The 20,944-nt window shown below is 41.2% G+C and overlaps 1 protein-coding gene across 2 annotated transcripts; it reads left to right on the top strand.

The window, feature by feature from the left end:
- Positions 1 to 6,702: 6,702 nt before the first annotated feature.
- Positions 6,703 to 19,996, top strand: gapdhs (glyceraldehyde-3-phosphate dehydrogenase, spermatogenic). 2 transcript variants are annotated; one of them, XM_069537348.1, is made up of 12 exons: positions 6,703 to 6,770; positions 6,923 to 7,096; positions 16,065 to 16,124; positions 16,453 to 16,549; positions 17,007 to 17,113; positions 18,012 to 18,102; positions 18,232 to 18,350; positions 18,515 to 18,596; positions 18,727 to 18,878; positions 18,993 to 19,155; positions 19,325 to 19,422; positions 19,510 to 19,996. In XM_069537348.1, the coding sequence occupies exons 3-12, from the start codon at positions 16,096 to 16,098 to the stop codon at positions 19,577 to 19,579; spliced, it is 1,008 nt and encodes a 335-aa protein (XP_069393449.1). In that variant the 5' UTR covers positions 6,703 to 6,770; positions 6,923 to 7,096; positions 16,065 to 16,095; the 3' UTR covers positions 19,580 to 19,996. The 2 variants fall into 2 exon arrangements, with proteins under 2 accessions (XP_069393449.1, XP_069393448.1); XM_069537347.1 differs by having other exon boundaries at positions 6,728 to 7,096.
- The last annotated feature ends 948 nt before the right edge of the window (positions 19,997 to 20,944 follow it).

The following is a 20,944-nucleotide window of genomic DNA, read 5'->3' as shown; positions in this document are numbered from 1 at the left end:
ATCAGACCTTAACACACACTCAATAATTCATAATGCACTTTATAACCTGTTGCAATAATGTTCACCTAACAATTCTGCTGCTGCTCTTTGCAGAAGTGTACACATACGAATCTGTATATATGTGCACATATATTCAGGTTTTTATGTTTTTTATATTTGTTATTATATATTTTGATTCAACCTAGACTGCATTCTTATGCTTAACCATAATCTTTTGTGTTCAATCTCTACTTTCGTGTTTAATCTTTATATCTGTGTCATTGGAGGACTAGCTAAGTTTGAATTTCATTGTAAAGTGCGACGCCTGTTATTACTGTGCAAATGACAATAAAGAATCTTGAATCTTCTTGATACAAACAAACAAACACAGACAAAACAAGAAAGAAGAGCTAAATGAAAGTGAGATAAAGATGCAGATGGACAGAAAAGAGAAAAAGTACTTAAAATCAGTGAAGCACTGCTGGTATCAAGCTGTGTGTGGTCGGATTCTGCTCCATTTTACACATTTTATTTGACTGTAGTTCAGCTTTAAGGGTTCTCCACTGATTTTGTCTATAACTAAGATCTACAAGCCAACTTTGACAGAGTCGCCTTAGATTTGAGCAACGTCGGTTAAGTTCAGCTCTGCTCACCTCAATCTAAATCACTGTCTCTTAAGTCCCTTGGAGGATGTAGTTCTTACATAACAAATTCAAACTGTAATCAGAACAAGTCAAATAATTTGTTATGCCAGCAGAAGTGGGTGTAGTGTTTCAGCTCAGGTCTCTTAGAAGTATTGTTTTGTAAATCATTTGAATGAACAGTAGAAGATTTGTCTCAAGCATTCGAACAGTGGTTTTGACAGTGGAGAGTGGATTGTGATTTCCTATAATCTGCTGCTGTCAGGTCCTCAGCAGCTACACTTAAGTTCCTCTGCAGAATAAACATTCTTTGCAGACTGTACTGTATATGACTGGAGGATTCCTCACTCTAATGTTTTTTTTTTAACATATTTTATTAAATCCATCTCTGTGGCAGCTCAGTGGAATCTGAGAACAATTGTGTTTCACAATATCTTGGTTTGCTTCCACGACAAAAAGCAGCCAAGGTAAGGAAAGGTTAACGCTGGCAGAGTCCCACACAGCGCGGCTGATCGTCGAGTTATTGCAGGCAGCCACTCTCACAGATAGACAACGCTGTAGGAAGGCCTGCGTAGAGCCAGCAGTGTTTGTAAGAAGCTGCCAAATCCAGGTTGAGAATTTCAGATCAGATTAACAGACATCCTACTGCCGCCTCCAAGGGAAACAAAACTCTGCTGTGATGAGGTGACACTTCCAGCCCCTCAATGCCACGGCCAAAGAAAACATGGCGGAGTGGGAGAGGCTGGAGAGGAAGTGGAAGAGATATACTGTATACAGTACATAGACAGGTTGGTAGAAGGGAAGATGAGAATGAAGGTGCGTCACTTTTGACAAGCGAACTGAATGTGTCCACTTAAGAAGGCACGTTTTATGCATGTTCTACATTTAGCAAAACCAGTTTAAAAGCTAGAATGACACTCAGTAGAGCGTATACCGCTGTGAAGGCCCAACAGTCAGCTTAAATTCAATCAAACCGCATCACATTAACCATACTTATAAATATTACTTTACTTAATGTGCCGGAGTTTTTTTATTATTTAATGGGAAAACAGTGAAAATGTCGAAAACGCCCTGATGTCATGACGCAAATGAAATAAAAGAATTCCAGGATCTGTCCCTGATCCAAATCTACAACAAAATTGTATGGGTTCCTCCCTGACCTAAACCACATCCTTCCACCAAGGTTCATGATCATTCTTCAGTTGGGTTTTTTCTACAATCAGGCTCAGAAACAAACAGACCGGGCTGAAAACAGCCTCCTCAGCGCAGGTAATCACTGAGAAAAGAGGAATACTCATGAAGATCAAGTCTGTTAAGAGGATTGTGTGTGAAAAAGTACTGCATGTAAAAGTTAAAAGTGCTTCCATATGCTTCAGCACAATGTTTTAAAATTCACAATAAGATATTTTAATTTCCATTTTTTGTAACTAATTCAATTTGAAAAAAACAGATTTTCCAAAGGAACTTGGACATTTGTTGGCGCTGAGGTTGCAGTCATATACCTGTGATGTGGCATTAGAAGTTCCTGTATCACTGAGGCCAACATTGAATTTGCCTCATAATTCCTCCTGAGTCAAACGGTTCTCATTCGTTTTTTGTTCCTCACATTCATACAGGTTCAAGCATCAATCACAGCCTCATCCTGTTAACCACCATGCAGCTGCTCGCAGGTAAAACACTGTCCTGAAGAGGATCTCTTCAGATTCTCACTCACTTTGTTCAGCCAGCGCAACGACTCAAGCCAAGAACCTTCTACCTTTGAGGGGTCGCCTCGCCTTTTGGCTACTTCACCATCTCTGGGCTCAGCTAGAAAGTTCGGAAAATTCTGGAAATGCAGCAGCCTGCAGGCGCATACTATGTATAAGTTGTCTCAGGGGTTTAAATCAGAATAAAGATGGCTTTCTGCTGTATTTCATTCCCATCCTTCCTTTTATTTTCCACAGAATTCATACTTAAAAGTCAGATATGCCATAAAAAATAATTGTTATAATGAATGTTTTAACTTTGGCTAAAACCTGGCCCTCCAGGCCCTTTATTCAGACGCTGTGGTTTACTGATGCTAAGCAGCTCTTGGCATGAGTGTAACTCTGCGATTAGTGCCCCTTTAAACACTTATAATTCACAGCCTATGAAAATATTATCAGAGAGGGCCAGCACTCTGCCTGAGGGGGTCAGGAGGTTGTTTTAATGGTACCATGGGCTCAGTGTGTTGAACTGCTCCAGCTCACAGCATTAGGTTTGTCTTAAATCACTTGCAGTGGGTTGAGAATGTGAAGAAAAACTATATGAGATGTAATCATATGTGTGTGCAGTAATGTAAACGCGAAAATTAGCCATAATGCTCTGGCTATTAAAACCCTGACATAACTGGAACATGTGGAAATTATTTAAAAAGTCTGAATTATGATGACAAATGCTTTGTTTTTTCAGAGTTGTGTATGAAAAAAAACCCCTGAATTCTCATATGTTCACATCCGCACACCCACACACACACCCACACACCTCTGCTCAGACCTAAATTTCCTGTTAAGTTGCGGTAGGAGGTGTATATGAAAGATTTGTCATTTGGCTAGTGGCTCGTCTCAGCTAACAGTTTATACAAGGAAGTTTAAATATCAATAAATACCTTGTTCTGCTGCGCAGGTGCTTTCTGCTTTTAACATATGATCGATGACGTGCAGAGGAAAGAAATAATGAAAAATACCCAAGAAAAAGGACGTTATAATGGAAGACAAGGCTCTACTACATTGTGATCTAGGTTCTACACATATCATAAAGGTTTCTCTTAGTCTGTGAGCAAATGTAATCAGTATATAAATCACATCATATCTGCAAATGCATTTGTTGACTTTTGATGGAATGGTTCCATTAAAGTAACAAATTACTGAGGTTTAAGTGCAGACTGAGATTTTTTCTGTTTTCCTGTTACCTGGCAACAATTGTTTTGTGATGTATTGTGTGTATAGTTTATATTTCGTTATACTGAACAAGATGCAGAGCTCTCTGCAACACTTATCATAATTGAGCTGGCAGACCTCATGTAAAATGTAATGCTATGATGGGTTGAATTTCTTTGAAAATAACATTTGCTATAAAATAAGTGCATTATTTGTATCTGTAGTTTACACATATAAGATAAATATTTTTCACAACTGGTGAGTGTTTTTAAGTCTCACTCTTGTCATGAAATGTTTAAAACCCTTGTGAGCATTTGATATTGCACACAAGACATGATCAATACACTGTATCTGTCACTGACATATGATGGACATGTTATGGTTAGTTCAAATTCATATATCAAAGTATTTCGTAGGTAACAGTTTTGGCAAACTTGATTTCTTTCCCTTCATCAGAAACTGATTTTTAAAATCTTTATTCACTGTAAAATATGTGCTGCGCTGTCACAGACAGTCATTACTGCAAATTAGATTCAACTCAAAGTGAATGGACAACAACGCTGACCCTCAGTTCAAACGACAGCATGCAGGTGTACTACTATAAAGTCAAGTCTGCCCCCTAGTGTACAAAGAATACATTACAAGGATAGTGTAAGTAATTTACCCTCACGGTGCCAGTAGTAATGATGTTTCAAATTTAAAATAAGTATAAAAATGAAAATGTTATATATATTTACTATAAAATATAAAAGAGGTCCTCCACAACACCCCCCTCCTTCATGCTGCATGCATTCATTGTCCAAACTGGGATGCAAGAGGTGGCAGAGAGTGTTAGGCACATTTCACAGACACACTTCCTGCCTTTGAAATGCCTTGAAAAAACATGCATAACATTTCAGATCTTATTTATCCTGGTTGAACATCTGAATCAAAGATGATGCACGAATCCTGGAGTGTAAGAATGTGGTTTGTCCATGAGAGGGCGCCATAGTTTAACTTCTGGTCCTAGATGGGCCAATAATTCAAACGTTCAGAATTACAAAACAATAAAACATTTAAAACATAGCCCACTTGGAATTACTCAATACTTTACAAAATAAGTGCATGAAAATTACATCCAATATTGGGCAATGGCACATGTTAAACAAATTGAATGAATTACAAATGACCTGAGATCATGTTTTCTAATAGTGGTTTTCTAAGGTTTTGTGCATAGATGCTGTTCTCTGATGGTTTCATAGAGAGTTCTGGGTCTATGTGTTTTCAGAGTGGAGTGGGGGTCCCAAATTCATATCCTGGATAACACTTGTACATTCTTTACCCAATGTCTCTGTAGAAAATCACAGTATTTCACACTCAGGAGAGGAACTCACCAGGGGTGCCCTCTGAGCCCATTGCTATTTGCTGTGGCCAATTTATTAACTCATATCCTTTCTTCAAATAATCAACAAGCTGATTTCCTCTTTCCTATGGAAGGGCATGGCCCCCAGGATCAAGAGACAGTTTTTACACAGGCAGAAATATGTAAGTGGATGGGTACTTCCTGACTTCACAAATTATTACTGGGCAGCAAATATACTCAAAATGGTTATTTGGATTCAGGAGCCAACAATAAACTGATGTTAACCTGAGGCCAAATCATTCCCTTCTACTTCACTTTTAGCTCTACTCATAAAAACTGCCTATTCCCCCAACCCAATTTACATGCCACCCTATTGTAGTGCACTTTACGAATCTGGTCCCAATTCAGGCTTGCTCTTTGACTGCAAGGATTGTCTAATCTCAGTCCCATTTGCAACAGCTATCTCTTTCTACTTCCCAGAAACTATATGGCCTTCTCTCTATGGCAGGGCTGGGTCTTGTCAGGCTTAGAGGACTGTACATCAACGATGTCTTTTGTAGTTTCAGTCAACTATGTGAAAATTCAATATTCTTAAATCTCATCTATTTTGTTACTTTCAGGTCTATAGCTTTGTCAAATCAAATAACGCCTCCAACCTCTTTGGTTGACACAATTGTGTGTCTTCTTGTCTTCTTGTACCTGCTCAATGAATAAAAACAGTATAAAAGAAAATGGGAGCTACACCACTGTGGTAAAACATATAGCATAATATTAGGTTATGATGGAGAAATCAAACAGCAGCGATGACAAAACATAAAAAGGGAAATGTGTTCAATTGTTGGTCAATGACATTTCCTTCCTATTTACACCGAGTCCGGAGAGGTTTGCCTTCGGGGAGCTTTGCTTTCTGGTTTCACTTTTCAGTTACAGTTTGGTAAGACTGGGAGAATAATCTAGTTTTAAATAGGAAAGACTGTTTCATTGACCACTGCAGGCAAAAGCTTTCTGGCAGAAAGCCTTCATGAGGCCATTTTCTCCCATGTACACATGCACTGCACCACAGGGATTTCCCATGTTACACCACTGTACGCATCCTCCCTCACGTACACTCATTCTCAGTGAGACACATGCTGTGGCATGAGGAGAGAGGAGGAGGGGAGAGGAGGGGCGTGCAACAGGAAATAATAGAATAGAATAGAAAAAAAACCTTCTTAAACATAGATTTATTTATTTTTCTATGTACATGTACCTGCAAATATACCAGTTTAGCAGCAGAACAGACTGCCACCATGGAAAAGCGACTTGTTAGATTTATGACTTGTTATGTAACGATGCTGCATCATACATACATGTACACACACACACACACACACACACACACACACACAGCATCCATAGGCGACCCAGCCTGCAGTCGTTCATGGATCACTGCATAATGGAGCACTGGCTATTAAACATTTGTGTTCTCAGAACATCCAGTCTGACGTGCAGAGAGGGCAGCCATCCTATCACATACACATACTGATGTGATCTATAGCTGTCGCTGGGATTTCCTGTCACCGTCTTTCGAGCTATGTTTTTTTTAAACAACTTTATTTATAAGACATGGAAGATCAGTTCTAAATCCCTGTGTAAAACAATTCAGGTATAATCATGAATGCACAGTTGAATCGTCCTGTTTGTATATATACATCTTACATATCGTTGCTTTATCGTTGTTTTTAGCACCGTGCGTAATTACACGGGGAAATAATTGGGGAAAAAAAGCATCTACCGAGCCATGTTTCATCATGTCCACGTGTCGAGCCGAGTGCATGGTGGGAAGTCTGCTGCTTCATCATTTCCACGTTTTGATCAAGTGTCTCACAGTGTTTGTGTTTGTGTGTGTGTTTCATCACAGACAGCCCTCAGGTGTGTGTTGAGAACATAGACTGTATATACAGATTTCGAGAACAAGCTGTTCTACCGAGTCCATCCCTCTATCCCTCCGTCCCTCTATCCCTCCAACATCCCTCCATCCTCCCTCTATCCCTCCACCATCCCTCCATCCTCCCTCTCTCCAGGCCTCAGCCTCTGAGGGGCCGTGACCAGACCCTCGTTCCGAATGGATCCTCACTGCAGAGGATGATATGACGTCACGTCGCCAGGGCGACCGGGCTCCCGGCGGCACGTGTCCTGTATAAAAGCGGAAGAGAGAGCGGAGCGCTGCGCACACAGACTCCAGAAGCATCCGAGAGGTAAGCTGCTCCTGCAGAGACATGTCCTCCATGCAGAGACATGTCGCTTTAATACGCGTCAGTTGTTCAAACTGAGGCCATTTCAATCGTTTCACACGATTCAATCTTCACTTTACAAACGTTAGCTTCTCTGTCTGCGCTAACACCAGCTTTGCAATATTAATGCTAAATCTAAATTCTTCATGTTTACCGCAAAAAATACTGCATGTGCTCCTGAGGGTGACGTAACTAAAAGCCCTGAGTGACTTGTAGAAGCCCGCGGCCATCATGTCGTCTGTGTGGTGAATTGAACCTCCATCTTTGTGTTAATGAGCCACGTATCCGTTCAAAGAGGGGAAGAGAAGCTAAGAGCTCCTAAAGCTAAGTTAGCAGAGACATGCTGTGCGTACGTGCACAGGAAGAGAAAGGCGAGGATGGGAGGGGATGCAGTCACGGCCTCGCAGTGTGCAGACAGGCTGCTGCTTGTGTAATGTGCTCTCTGGCTGAGACGGTTAGTTGCATCATTGAGATTTCAGCAAAATCCCCCAAAGCTGCACAAACTCACTCCAGGATGAAACAGAATGGATCGCGCCACAGTTTAAAGTAGACCTGCGTGTTTCAAAGGAAGGTTCATTCATAATATATAAGTCATTCAATTGAAGCTCGATCGTCCTCTTTAGCGGGTAACGTGACATTGGCAGCTCCCACTGCTGCATCTTTGCGGAAGTGGATTAGTCTCCATGTTATGTAACACAGCACAGAAATATATATATATATATAACGATATATAAACCCCACGAGCAGACTACGTAGGAAGATGCTGTGCTAAAGAAGAGTTTTACAGGAGGAGATGATTGTAATAAAGCTGCACGGAGCCGTAATAAAGCGTCTGTACAGGGCGTATCAGCTCCGTGGACGGAGGTGAAGCTACGTGCCTCCTCTCGTCCTCGTGATGAAGTCTGTCGTGGTTGCGCCATGGTGTTGAAGACGGTGAGCAGACACCGCTGTGACGTGAGGGAGGAGGAATGACGGATGAATAACCTTGACTGTGTCTGAGGTAGAAAAGATGGAGGGGAAGAGGTGGAAGCTCTAATTCCCGTGCTGCAAGTGAAGGGCACGGAGGCAGAGTGGAGGCGCAGGATTCTGCCGCAGTTCGACTCCAGACTCGACAGACCTGTTGATGCGGTTTGCAAAGAGGCCTCTGTCCTTAACACTGAACTACACCTCATGTGAAATCTGAGAACACTTCATGAGTATGCAACAAGGCTTTGATTATAAAAACTGAAAAGGCAAACGTGTTCAGCAGGGAAAAAATAATGAAGGGTTTTTAAAAAAAATGCATTGTCAGTATGGCCTGCAAGCCACACGGTCCTGTGGTACTTATTGTCTCTCATAATTTCATTTGATATTCCAAAGTATGTATAAGTATATGTAAAAAGTATTGGAGCAACCAGGATTTGGATGAAGTTATTGATTGGTTTCTTGTATGATGCAGCCATGTCTGGCCTCCTCTCAGTGTTGAAGGTCATCACTCCAGCTGAGGAAGGTCACAGCACAGGCCCAGAGCTGCTGCAGCGATGCCCCTGATCTTTATTCTCATCCTGCAGTTTATTTTCTAGAAACAAGTCATTCACACTGGACTTGGAGAAGAGGAGTGACTCCTCATTCCTCAGCCTCTGGATAGCTGAGGGTTATTAATAACAGGCCTCTGAGGACTATGGTTAAAATGCTGTGCTTTGCCTGGAGTTAAAGAAAAATAGCAGCCGCATGCCATGCATCATTGGATAATAGTTTTGCAGTGAACGTCCACAGCACATAAATCAATCTAAGTTGAATTTTCCAAAAGCCAGTCTAGTCACTGTTGAATATATTAAAATCTATATATTATACATATTAAAATTAACTGTGATTGTCTGGATTTTCTTTGGTGGACTGATATATCACGATGACTTATATTTGCATATTCTGTGCATCATTATTTTATTTTAGACACAGCAGGGACATTGTTTCCATGTCATGCACAGACTTTGTTATCTTGTCGTGTCAGTGTCTGCTCTTGTTGCTGCTCTAGATGAGGTGTCAGCTAAACGTCTGAAATGTACATGTCAGCGTCTGTGTGGCCAACATGTTGCCACTTTGCTGTGCAAGGGGGAAACTATAAGGTGATGACAATAGCTGGGTCACACTAACAACACACAGGATGTGTGATTCCACCCTAACATGGACTACAGCCTTCATAATAAAGAGACCATGGGGTCTGCATGATCCTGGTCATATGTGGACTGGACTCTCAGGTGTATCTGCGTGTTACTCTGGTGCATGCTTCAGAGCAGGTTGCCTGGACTCAAAATAAACACAGATTAGTGTACAGTAGTTTGTGGATTATTACTAATTTTAAAAATACAGTGTTGGGTTACATTTGAGGCATTCATCCTCAAGTTGTTCTTTTTCTAGATTGACACACGTATTCTTATAAAGTTTGTGGGATTTTTACTAGACGAGGTCACTGTGAGTGTCCCTCTCGATCTTTCTCTGCTGCTGATTTAACAACCAGCCATTTATGTCCAGGATGTGTGTAAGAGAGGAATGACTCAGCACTCAAGTCTGTGACTACTAGCTGTTGCAATTTTTAGGGGGAAAAAGCTACAAAAGGAAGGGACATAACTGGAATATAATAGTAATAATAATTATAAATAAAAAATTTTTACAAAGTGTGGAAATCTAGCATGATATGAGAGGGGGTATCAGACAAAACATGAAGGTGTACTGTAGCTTGATAGAGGAGAGGAGGTGATTCACAAGACTGCAGCCTCAGGAAGGATATCTGTCATCTACCTGCTGACACAAGTGTGTGTGTGTGTGTGTGTGTGTGGTCCAGCATTACCTCTGCAGAGTGGTCACATGTCTCCTACTGAGTCCTCTGCAGTTTGACAAAGCACACTCTTTAATAATTCATGATGTTGCGTGTAGTCCAGGTATGTTGTGAGGTCCTGAATGTGCGTCTTCTTTGAGGGGACAAAAGCAAGTCCCCATATAATGTATATCAATAAATCTTGAGGTGAAGCCATATTTTTAAAGTTTAGGTTAACAGTTAACAGTAATAGTTATAGAAGTAGTAGTTAAGGTACACTATAGATGTGTGTGTGAGTACAGGCATGTTTGTATTCCTGAACATGTCTTTGTTACACCACGATAGCAGGCTTCACCTTATTAATTGCATTAACCTAGGTTGGTGTTTGTGTATTTGTAGGAATACATAAAGCTATCACCTCCTAACTCTATAAATTTAGCCATACACCCTGCAGCTGGTACCCTGGCACCGGCGGAGGTGTGGTAGACAGAAAGGTCCTCTTATCTGACTGTCCCTGTCAGCAGGAGGCCATGCCTGCTGGGTAAGACGCAGCTTGTGGTCTTGTGTGTTTGCACTGGTGATGTGATGGTGTCGGACATTTAACTGACAAGGTTACGGCAGCAAAGTGACATTGCCCCAGTGACAAGACTATAAAAAGAGAGGAAGCAGGTACTTTGCTGAGGGGGGAAAGATGGAGGGGATGATAATGAGCAGAACCAAGGTTCCCTCAGTTGCTGAAAACAGAAAGTTTTGCCCACCTGCATTCGAGTGTGCATAAAATATTGAATAAGTATCTGTTATGTGTTTGATTTATTTGGTTCTCTAAGTGGTGGGCAAGAAGAGAAAACGTTACCCAATTAGATAGTCTGTCTGGCTTCTAGCCAATCAACTCACTGCAGTGGAAAAACACTGGAGAGAAAGAGGGTGTGACAGCAAGAGGAAGCTTTGTAGAGCCACTAGCAGAAGAAGGGTGGTAGAAGGAGGAGGGAGGAAGTGGTATAGTGGGCAGGAAAAGTTAGACCAAAGAATGTGTATATTAGCTTTCGTGTGAACTTAGCCTCTGCTGGCATGACGAGTGGTTGTTTTCTTGTTGTAGTTTTACCATTAAACTCCAGCCAGTCACTACACCACACACACAGAGCAGGCCAGTCCCAACTCACATCACCATCATGGATTAAGTGAATGGTTTCAGCATGTGCCCTGTCTGTAATACTGTTGTTAAGATGTACAGTAGTCTCTCTGTGCTCCTCACAAACTGATGTCCATACAAGGGCTGGTTGCAAGTGACTGACTTCACAGTCAATGGTTAAGTTATTAGACAGAGAAAATCATTTGTGTTTTTTTTGGTCAAGTGTTGGTGCTTGACATCAGAGGAGGCGCTGGTCCTCATCTCTTCTACTCATTCAGTAGATTTTTTCCCCATGCTTTCGATGCAGTCTCTGTCCTTTTCTTGTTGACTGATAATAAAGTAATCTTTCTCCCTGCATAACCGTGATGACCCTGTCCTGCACCCCCGCTGGTGAAACTCTGCGTTTGTGTGAGGAAAATGGGTCGCAGCTCAGAGGGAGGGTAGGGTGGTGGTAAATGAGGGGGACCTGTGAGACAAAGAGCACAGAGGACAGACAAATAGGGGCATGAATTTTAATGATTTGTGAAGAAAAGGCGTTAGAAGGGATAATTCTCAAAAAGCAAGGAAGAGACATAGCTCTGAGAGAAATAGCAGGATTTAGAAGAGAAAATTAAATGTGTTAGGATAAACAGATGTAGAAACAGGTAACATTTGTTAGAAGTGAAGATTATTCATTCCCTTTTCACTGACCAATCAGCACTCCAAAGCTTTAGTCTAATCCTAAGTAGAGCCTGACCGATATTTTGGTTGGCCAATAATATCAGCTGATATGAGCCTTTCACAGACATAAAGATATCAGTGTTTGTAATATGAAACCTTTTTTATAGAAACAAAATGTAGAAAAAGATATACATTCAAAGTTTTAAAAATCTGTTTTCTTCATTCAAGTTTAAATATTTTGCTGTTGTGTTTTCTTTTTATGTATAGGTGTTTACTATAGAGTTTAAAATTAAACTGTAAAATAGCAAGCCTCAATTAATAATAATCTTTCTCATACGGGTTTGATTAAAAAATATTAGGCGTCATTGCTAAAATTTGTTTTAAAACATATCAGTCGATAACTTTTATCCCTAATATCAGCATCAAATCCCAGCAGATCGGTCAGGCTCTATTCTTGCACCAGTGAGAAGAAGGTTAAGTGGTGGAAAGGGAAGACTGGATGGATGCATTTCCAATATTACTCATATGGAACAAGTCTGACCAGCCTCTTGCAGGGAGGGGACTGTGCTGCAGAAATCTGAATCATGTTTTTCTTACACCAGTGCCAGTGGTGCACACAAGCCATTTCACATGAAGGAGATACCATTGAACATAATTCACTTTGACGACATTGTATTCTCTGTGAATTCCTGGGTTTGAGTCAAGTTTTAGTTATAGAAAGCTCGTGTTCAGTACAGGACTCTTAAAGCCAGCCCTTCCATGGTAAAGCACTGAAAGTAATTCTGTGATGAGAGGTGCACAGTCCTTTACTGGTGTTCATATGTCTGGCCCTCTGTCTGCCTCTTCTTCCCATCTTTTAATGAGTGTCAGCAGATTGCCAGCTGCAGTTAACAACGTGTTACTTCTATGCTCTGCTCTGCACAATAGCTGCTCTGTGAGCTATCATCATGGAGCATGCGCTGAATGCCAGATCAGGGCTGATTGGTCCTCAGTCAAAGGGGCGGGACTGTGGTTGAAAAGTAGGGGGAGCTGCTGGCTGGGGAATCAACTTTCCTATTGTAATATAACATCAAATAGTTTACTGCACACAGAAACAATGGTTAGTTTCCCTCTGCTACAATAGGGATCTAACTTAAGTCGTGTGTATGAATAACGTGGTTATTCTCTAAAAGTTACATTTCACATATTTTACATATTTCATTAGAACACTGCATGAGAATATGTGTAAGAAAAAAAAATTAAAGGGAAGTAAAGTTAAAGCAGAAAGTAATGAACCTTTGACTTTCTTACAATAAGCCAGGATTTCTTTAAATCAAGTTCAATGGAAATGGACTTTTTCCAGAGCACTGGTTTCCCCACGTAACCCCTCCCTCTTCTCCCACTGATTGGCCAAACTTCCACACTGCTGCTAGGCAACAGTAACAGACATTTCGGGGGGGCGCGTCAAGTAACTGTAGACACACACTAACACATGCACCTGCCCTTTTGTAAAGTCTTCAATGCTTGCCTATGTCAGTTTTTTTAAACAAACCCATCGTACATATTTTCATAGTTTTAACTCAAACAGCTGAGCCCCGTCACTAGAGTCATCAGATCTACGTATTATGTGGCTCCTGTGATCTCAGCCAAGCCCCATTTTTCTTTTTTCTTTGGTGAAGTTGAATAGCTCACTGTATCATTTGTCAGCAGCGCAGCCATTTTGTGTTGGAAAACCAGGGGCAACTCCTCTATGGAGAGAAAATGGAGACATTTAAATACAGATGGAGAAAAGCAAGAGTAAGACCAACCGTGAAAAAGTGCACAGTCCACAGGGGGTCACTGTGCAGAGTTTGGTGAATGCACAATAGCTACCAGTTGGAACAGAGTATAAAGGAGCAGAAAGACAGAAATGTGAGAGCATTGTCACACCTCTCTTTGTCCCTCTCTCTCTACATTGGTGACCTTGTATTACGCTTGCAGCTGCTCTGCCCTTGATGAAACCTACCACAAAAAAATCACACAAGGAAAATAACGACGCTAGACTACACACTAGACATGATGCATTAAACGACAGTTGAAACTGTGGCAGACGGATCAATGAATTGATTTTGACCTGAAACAAATAGTGTTACAGCTCCAGACCGGACAAGTTAACTAATCTAGGTTAGTTATAAAACCAATAAACCAAGTTATTATTTAGCACTATTCATATTTGAGAGTGTGGGAGAATCAAGGGAGATGATGTGTCCTAATCTGGTTGCTCCATTATGTTTATTTCAAGTGCTCCCACAATGCATTTCACCAGATTGACAGCCTGTCCTACATGCTCCCTACAGAGACACACAGATTAGGAGATTACACTAGTCTTAAATGACAGCTAACCAGTTTCAAGGACAATCCACGTTGCCCTTATTTACGCTACCTGTGGCTGACACAAACATACACACGCCACACTACTGGTCAGGCTAACTGCTAAATGCTACCGAGTTACCTTTTCTGTTCACATGTATTAGTAAATGTAAACCTCACATATATGTTAATGAGGCCCCAGTAAAACACAACTTTTAGCCGGCCTTTAATCTGCCTGCTGCATTCTGGAATATTGAACCAGTGATGGGTCACAGGAGTTCATCTGTCTGTTTTCGGACACGCTGGCTGGGCCATCTACTTTTTAATATGCACGTGCTTGTTATTAGGGAAAACTTCAGAACACAGAATGCCTGTGGGATGGAGGTTGGGCTCGATTCATTGTCTCTCAGACTCGAATGGGTTCAGACAGACATTAGCTGTCCAATCTGCACTCAAAACCACACACACTGTTTTACTGAACCCTAAATGAGTCCATAAATGAAATCAGATTTGTAGAAGCGGTGTTTACAATGAAAAATTTGGATGAGCAAATTAGTCACCTCAAGGGCACACAAAAGCTTAAATGGAAAAAATCAGTGGTCACAATTTGACTTGGGATAAATTTGAGAGGCTGAAAATGATGTCAAAAAGTGTTTATCCCTGTTATGATAGACAGACCAGGGATAGCAGAGGTGGAGTTTATGAGAAGATAAAGAATGAAATGAGGAAGGAAATCAGAAAACAGTAGAAAAAAGAGGGGCAGGAAAAGTGGGAGGAGTGCACAGAGGAGGTGTGGAGAGGAGTGTACATTATGAAAAGGAGAGGAAAGCAGAGGAGAAAGGAGGTCACATAGTTGAGTCCAGCCCAGGCTTCCTCTTTGTTCTGTCAGCAGACAAGTCTCTGTTTGTTGTCGTTACAAAGCTGCAACCCACTTCTCTCCTCACCTCCTATGCCAATATTTTCTAAACATGTCCCTGCATGATGAGACACCTCCCTACCTTTCCAGCAGGAACACGAAAAACCTTTTGTCGCTCTGTACTTTTCCCTCAATTTCCCATCAGACACTATCTTACCCTTTTTCATTTATGAATCTACTTTCAACCATAGTATCTGACTTATATTACTGGTCCTGGAGGTTTTCTGCTCACCTAACACCCTGGTGTTGTTTTCACTGTTTTGTGCTAATGTGCTATCTGTCCTAGGAGGCCTCTGCTACCAGTCATTCTTATGTTATTCAGACCTTACAGTTGACTTGACAAAAGAAAATAATAAACTAAACAGAGATGAAATGGTGTCAAAATTTGAAGAGAAAAGTTCCAATACATAACTCAAGTAATTATTCCGTTTTAAATAATATATTTATAAGTAATAACAATGATAATTATTTATCAAAGCGATGGAGAGCAGTTTGACAACTTGTTATGTTTCGACTGCAAACGTCAGTCAGGAAAAAAGCATCAGTGCTTGTTAAACGCACGCAGTTAGGGGAGCCCCCTCCCATCTGCCACTCCCCTGTCACCTTTTTACAACACACAACAAATGCACGTTGCTCACTGGCCCTGCAACTTGAAGACGTCCTAACTTTGGTTGATGCTGGACAGTATAAATCAAATCCTCATGGATCAGTTTCATCCCTAATACTAAGTCTACAAATGCTCAGATCATCTCACAGGTACAGACTTGTTATGGTATGTTAGGACTGATAAGCAGAAGGTTCAGATTGGTCACACCAATGTAATGCATACAATCACAAACACACCCTCATTGTGTATTGCCAACAACTTGATTACCTGATTAAAGCCACCTCCTACTGTCAGGGCAACATTTTGCTGCGGTCAGAGTGCATGTTTGTGTCTTTGCTGTCAGGTTTACCCTCTGATGTTTAAAGTCTGTGACATTTGCTGGCACATCATTAAGCTTTAGTGATTTCCAGTGTTGACACCAGATGCATCTGAGATTATTGTACGTGTCCATGCTGCAGTTGTGTTTCTAATGTCATTGTTTTGTGTTTTTTCTCTCAGGTAACTCCATAACCCCAAAACAGCAGCAACCATGTCAGACCTTTGTGTTGGAATCAATGGGTGAGTTGGAAACACACGCGGTTCACACTGATTTTAGGATGGTTAACACAGGACGTCAGGGACGAGGGGCGTTCACCGTTTTCTTGATTATTACTGGTGGTTAGTATATGTAGGGGTAAAATGATTAATAATAAAGTGATTAGTAATGATTTTCATTGAATCCACCAATAACAGAGTTGACTGGTTTCTGAAATGATAGCATGGATCTGAGCAGTTCTGTTTACAGCTGCTATTAGATCCATGTGAGGTCACAGGGGTGTTCTGACATCTTGGGGGAGTTCCCTACAATTTTCTCACTATTCTCTCTCTCTCTTTCTCCTCACTGCAGATTCGGTCGCATCGGCCGTCTGGTACTGAGGGCTTGCCTTCAGAAGGGCATTAAGGTCGTGGCCATCAATGACCCATTCATTGACCTAAAGTACATGGTGAGAAAACTCTCATGCTCATCTAAGTCTACTGTGTATATGTGTGTACATATTGTTAGAAGAGGCTGCTTCACAAAATAAGAAAAGGAAAAACGGATAAACTGAGCCACAGTTACACGTCCGGGGACATTTTTTCAATAGCTAAAATAAATGTGAGTTCTCTCTATATTTTCATATCTCTGTAGCATTGTTCTTTGGTTGTAATTTTTGTGTTTAACTTGAACCAAAAACTTCCAGTGTAAGGTGGTATGGTGGTTGAGAAGCACTGCTAACCTCATTGTATTCTGTACAGTGACAATAAAGCTTTCTATTCTAAATAAATAAATATGTAGGGCTGTATTAAGACAAAGTATTAATAATATAGTTGTATAATTTTTTGTGATAAAACAAACAGAAACTCCTTTACATCTTTATAGCCCTGAGCTAATAACCCCATCATTTTCCTCTCGCCTCCTAGGTCTACATGTTCAAGTATGACTCCACCCATGGCCGTCACAATGGTGAGGTCTCCCACGAGGATGGCAAGCTCATCGTCGATGGAAACGCCATCTCCGTCTTCCAGTCGTAAGTTGATGATTGGGTTTGAGTGGTTGTTGCTGCACAGATACCAGACCCACATCAGTACCATTTTAATTTTAGCAGAGAGGTCTGTGATGGAGGCAGCCATCTAAAAGTTCATGTTGAATAAGGAATTGATTTTCCAGTTTCAAGGTGATCTAGCTGATGCCATTTTGTCTTTTATATCCTGAGTGAACTCATGGCAATGGAACAAAGCTGTCTGCTGCCTCAGGCCTCTCTGTTTTTTTTAGTCCATTGGCTAATGGTGCCTCATGTCTGCAAACTGCAGTACCAACAAAAAGGAAGCTTACACTAGAGGCATTCCTTTCACAGCTTCACAGTTCCTCTTTTGTGAGATTTTCCAAACATTACAAACATGAATTTGTTCAAAGAGGCTCTGAACACTAATTTAGAATGTACAGGATGTACTTATCTAACAAGATTAGCTCCCACCCCCCCCCCCCTCTTACTGAATGTTACTGTGCACTATGCATTGGTGTTTATATGCCTCAGTGCCAGTGGCTGGAGGCATTATGTTTTCGGGTTTGTCCGTATGTACATTGGTTCGTCCATTCGTCTGTCAGTCCATCCCATTGAAAATGTATAGTGAACAGGATAACTCAACAACAGTTGAAGGGAATTTGATCAAATTTGTTAAAGACATTCACTTGGACTCACGGATGAACTGATTAGATTTCAGTGGTGGAAAGTCACGGGGACCTCATATGAGTCTGGTGTATGTAGACTAACACTTCACTGGCCAGCAGATATACATTGTACTTATATAATTTTAGGTTTTCAACTTATGTGGAATTTTGGTGTCATTTGATTTGTCACCCAGGTTTAGCATTACAATACAATAATCATTTCATCTTTACTGACGCTACTCTTTCTGTGACTCCAGTATGAAGCCAGCAGAGATCCCCTGGGGCAGCGCCGGAGCCAAGTATGTCGTGGAGTCCACCGGAGTCTTCCTCAGTGTGGAGAAGGCCTCTGTATGTACATACACACATAAACACATGACAAGTGTACACAGACTACCCGACTGTCTCGTTTCTAACCTCTCTCTCTCTCTCTCTCTCTCTCTCTCTCTCTCTCTCCCTCTCTGTTCTGGCCAACCGCAGTCTCACCTCCAGGGTGGAGCTCAGCGTGTTGTTGTGTCCGCCCCCTCACCTGATGCTCCAATGTTTGTCATGGGAGTTAATGAGGACAAATATGACCCCTCCTCCATGACCATCGTCAGGTAAGCTACCTGTGTTGGCAGACATGCATGTTCACTACATTTATAGTAGAAATACATACAAATATGTTCCATACCTTTACCAGAACTCAAGGTTTAGGTGGAGCACATCACTTTTTTATGAATTTTATGTGTAAATATGACCAGTTCTATCATTCTGTTGATAGTAATGCCTCCTGCACCACCAACTGCCTGGCCCCCCTGGCCAAAGTCATCCATGATAGCTTTGGCATCGAGGAGGCTCTTATGGTAAGTCATTTTTATTCTGTGCTTGTGCTTCATACTGTAGGTGGTGCTGTATATTTATGCTTAAATGTATGCTAAAAACACTGATGAAAATGTTTGTTTTATGTCTCTAATATGACACTGTCCTCTGCAGACTACAGTCCATGCATACACAGCCACTCAGAAGACAGTGGATGGTCCTAGTGCTAAGGCATGGCGTGATGGCCGTGGTGCCCACCAGAACATCATTCCAGCCTCCACTGGTGCCGCCAAGGCAGTGGGCAAAGTCATCCCTGAACTCAACGGGTAAGGACAAGTACATGTTTTATCAGTCTAATAATCACCTTTGTTATTTGTGGCAAGGAAGCTGAGAAAGACCAACAACCTTCATCTCTCGTTTGTCTCTTTCTCGCTCTCTAGTAAGCTGACAGGCATGGCGTTCAGGGTGCCAGTGGCTGATGTGTCAGTGGTCGACCTGACATGCCGTCTGTCCAAGTCCGCATCTTACTCTGAGATTAAGGAAGCTGTCAAGAAGGCCGCACATGGGCCCATGAAGGGAGTGCTGGGTTACACCGAGGACCAGGTAAGACAGAATCAATTCACATACAATGGACTGAAATCATAATGAACTTCCTTTATTGTATTACAAAATTATAGATATATTATACAACATGACTTCTGTGTCCTTTGGATTTTGTAATGTATTGCCTGGCTACACAATATCTGACTAACTGACATTTGTGTTTTGCAAGGTGGTTTCCTCCGACTTCATTGGTGACACCCACTCCTCCATCTTTGATGCTGGCGCTGGCATTGCCCTCAACGACAACTTTGTCAAGCTCATTTCCTGGTGAGTTTTCACGGTCTGGCCCCACATGTGAAAAACCTTTGTCTTTTCAAAGCTGATCTTTTAATAACACTTCTCCCCTCCCTCCAGGTATGACAACGAGTTTGGCTACAGCCACCGTGTCGCTGACCTGCTGTTGTACATGCACTCCAAGGAGTAGCCACTTCCTTTTGAGAAAGGAAGTCAGGAAAGGGACCACCCCCAACCATCCATGCCCTCTCTTCTCTTTTACACACAAGCCCCACCCATAGCCAAGTCCTTGCATCACAGCCTTTAGCTCTACTACAGCATATGTAGGCAGCAGCAACAGCGTGTTTGAGTGTTTGGTTTGTTTTTCCTTTATTGACGAGACGATTGGTCAGTGACAGTATTTGTGTCTGTGTGCCCCCCTCTCCACCTCCCTCTGCCACATTAGATGTGTCGTAATGGCTCATTGCTATGGTAACTACTGTGTCCATCACCCTGTTGGTGTGTTTTAAAGGTTAAATCAGCAGTGGAAGGAGGAAGCTGAGAGGTAGAGCTACTGTAACTCCACTAAAGAGTAATGAGACAAAGAAATAAAACTTGAAAACCTCAAGCTGTCCAAGTTTCTGTGTTATTATCTGTTCACTGTTGTCTATGGAGTCCCTGAACTGACACACTTAGACATAACGCTGGGCAACAAAACAATATCAAGAGTTACTGCTATATGATTTTCATCAGTCGCAATATGAAGCTATTGATATAATGCTTATGCATTGTGTAAGCACAGAGGTGCTATAACAGATCATTGATCTGTCTCAGATATGCCAAATTGTGGCTTATTAAGTGTCATTTTTTTTCTCATATAGAGTTTAGAAACACAGCATCCACTCAGGAGCAAAAAACTATCTTTGAACTGAAGATAAATAATAATGTGACATGTATTGTGATAGTTATCAATATCAACTAATATGAAAATGTTAACTTTTACATTTTTTGGCCATATTGCTCAGGCCTTAATCTACAAGTCTGACACATCTTTAAAAAATATTAATGGCTAATAAATTAAAGACACAAGAAATGTAAAGCTTTATGACTTAAACCTCCTGGGGACACTAACACTAGGTGATTAGTAGCAGATGCACTAAAGTTTTCTAGCATAAATATTAATTCCACACTGTCCAGATAGAGGTTAGAGGCATCATAGCAATTTATAGACCATAAAATGTGCATTAAAACTTCATAGATAAGACGTTGGTCAAGGACACAGGAAGTCAGGACAGAAATATTAATTTGAAGGAGACACCTCTATCATTCTTCTTTACAACCAAACCTTTGCGACACCATGTGTCCTGTTGCAGCTCCTGTACATGGCAGTGGTTTGCTGTTACTTAATACATTACAAGACTGTACTCCATGAACAAATCTGAACTTTCACTCAACTTCAGTAGTTCAAATGTCATGTTACTTTATTCGCCACCATAACAGAGGGAATTATTGTATGTTTTACTCAACAGCATTTATTTGACAACTTAAGATAATAGTGACATATCTCGAGTTAACA

This window comes from Paralichthys olivaceus, chromosome 13, assembly GCF_024713975.1.
Source record: "Paralichthys olivaceus isolate ysfri-2021 chromosome 13, ASM2471397v2, whole genome shotgun sequence".
Lineage (NCBI taxonomy): Eukaryota > Metazoa > Chordata > Actinopteri > Pleuronectiformes > Paralichthyidae > Paralichthys > Paralichthys olivaceus.
Note: the sequence above shows the minus strand (reverse complement) of the source record. Positions and strands in the feature narration are given on the sequence as shown.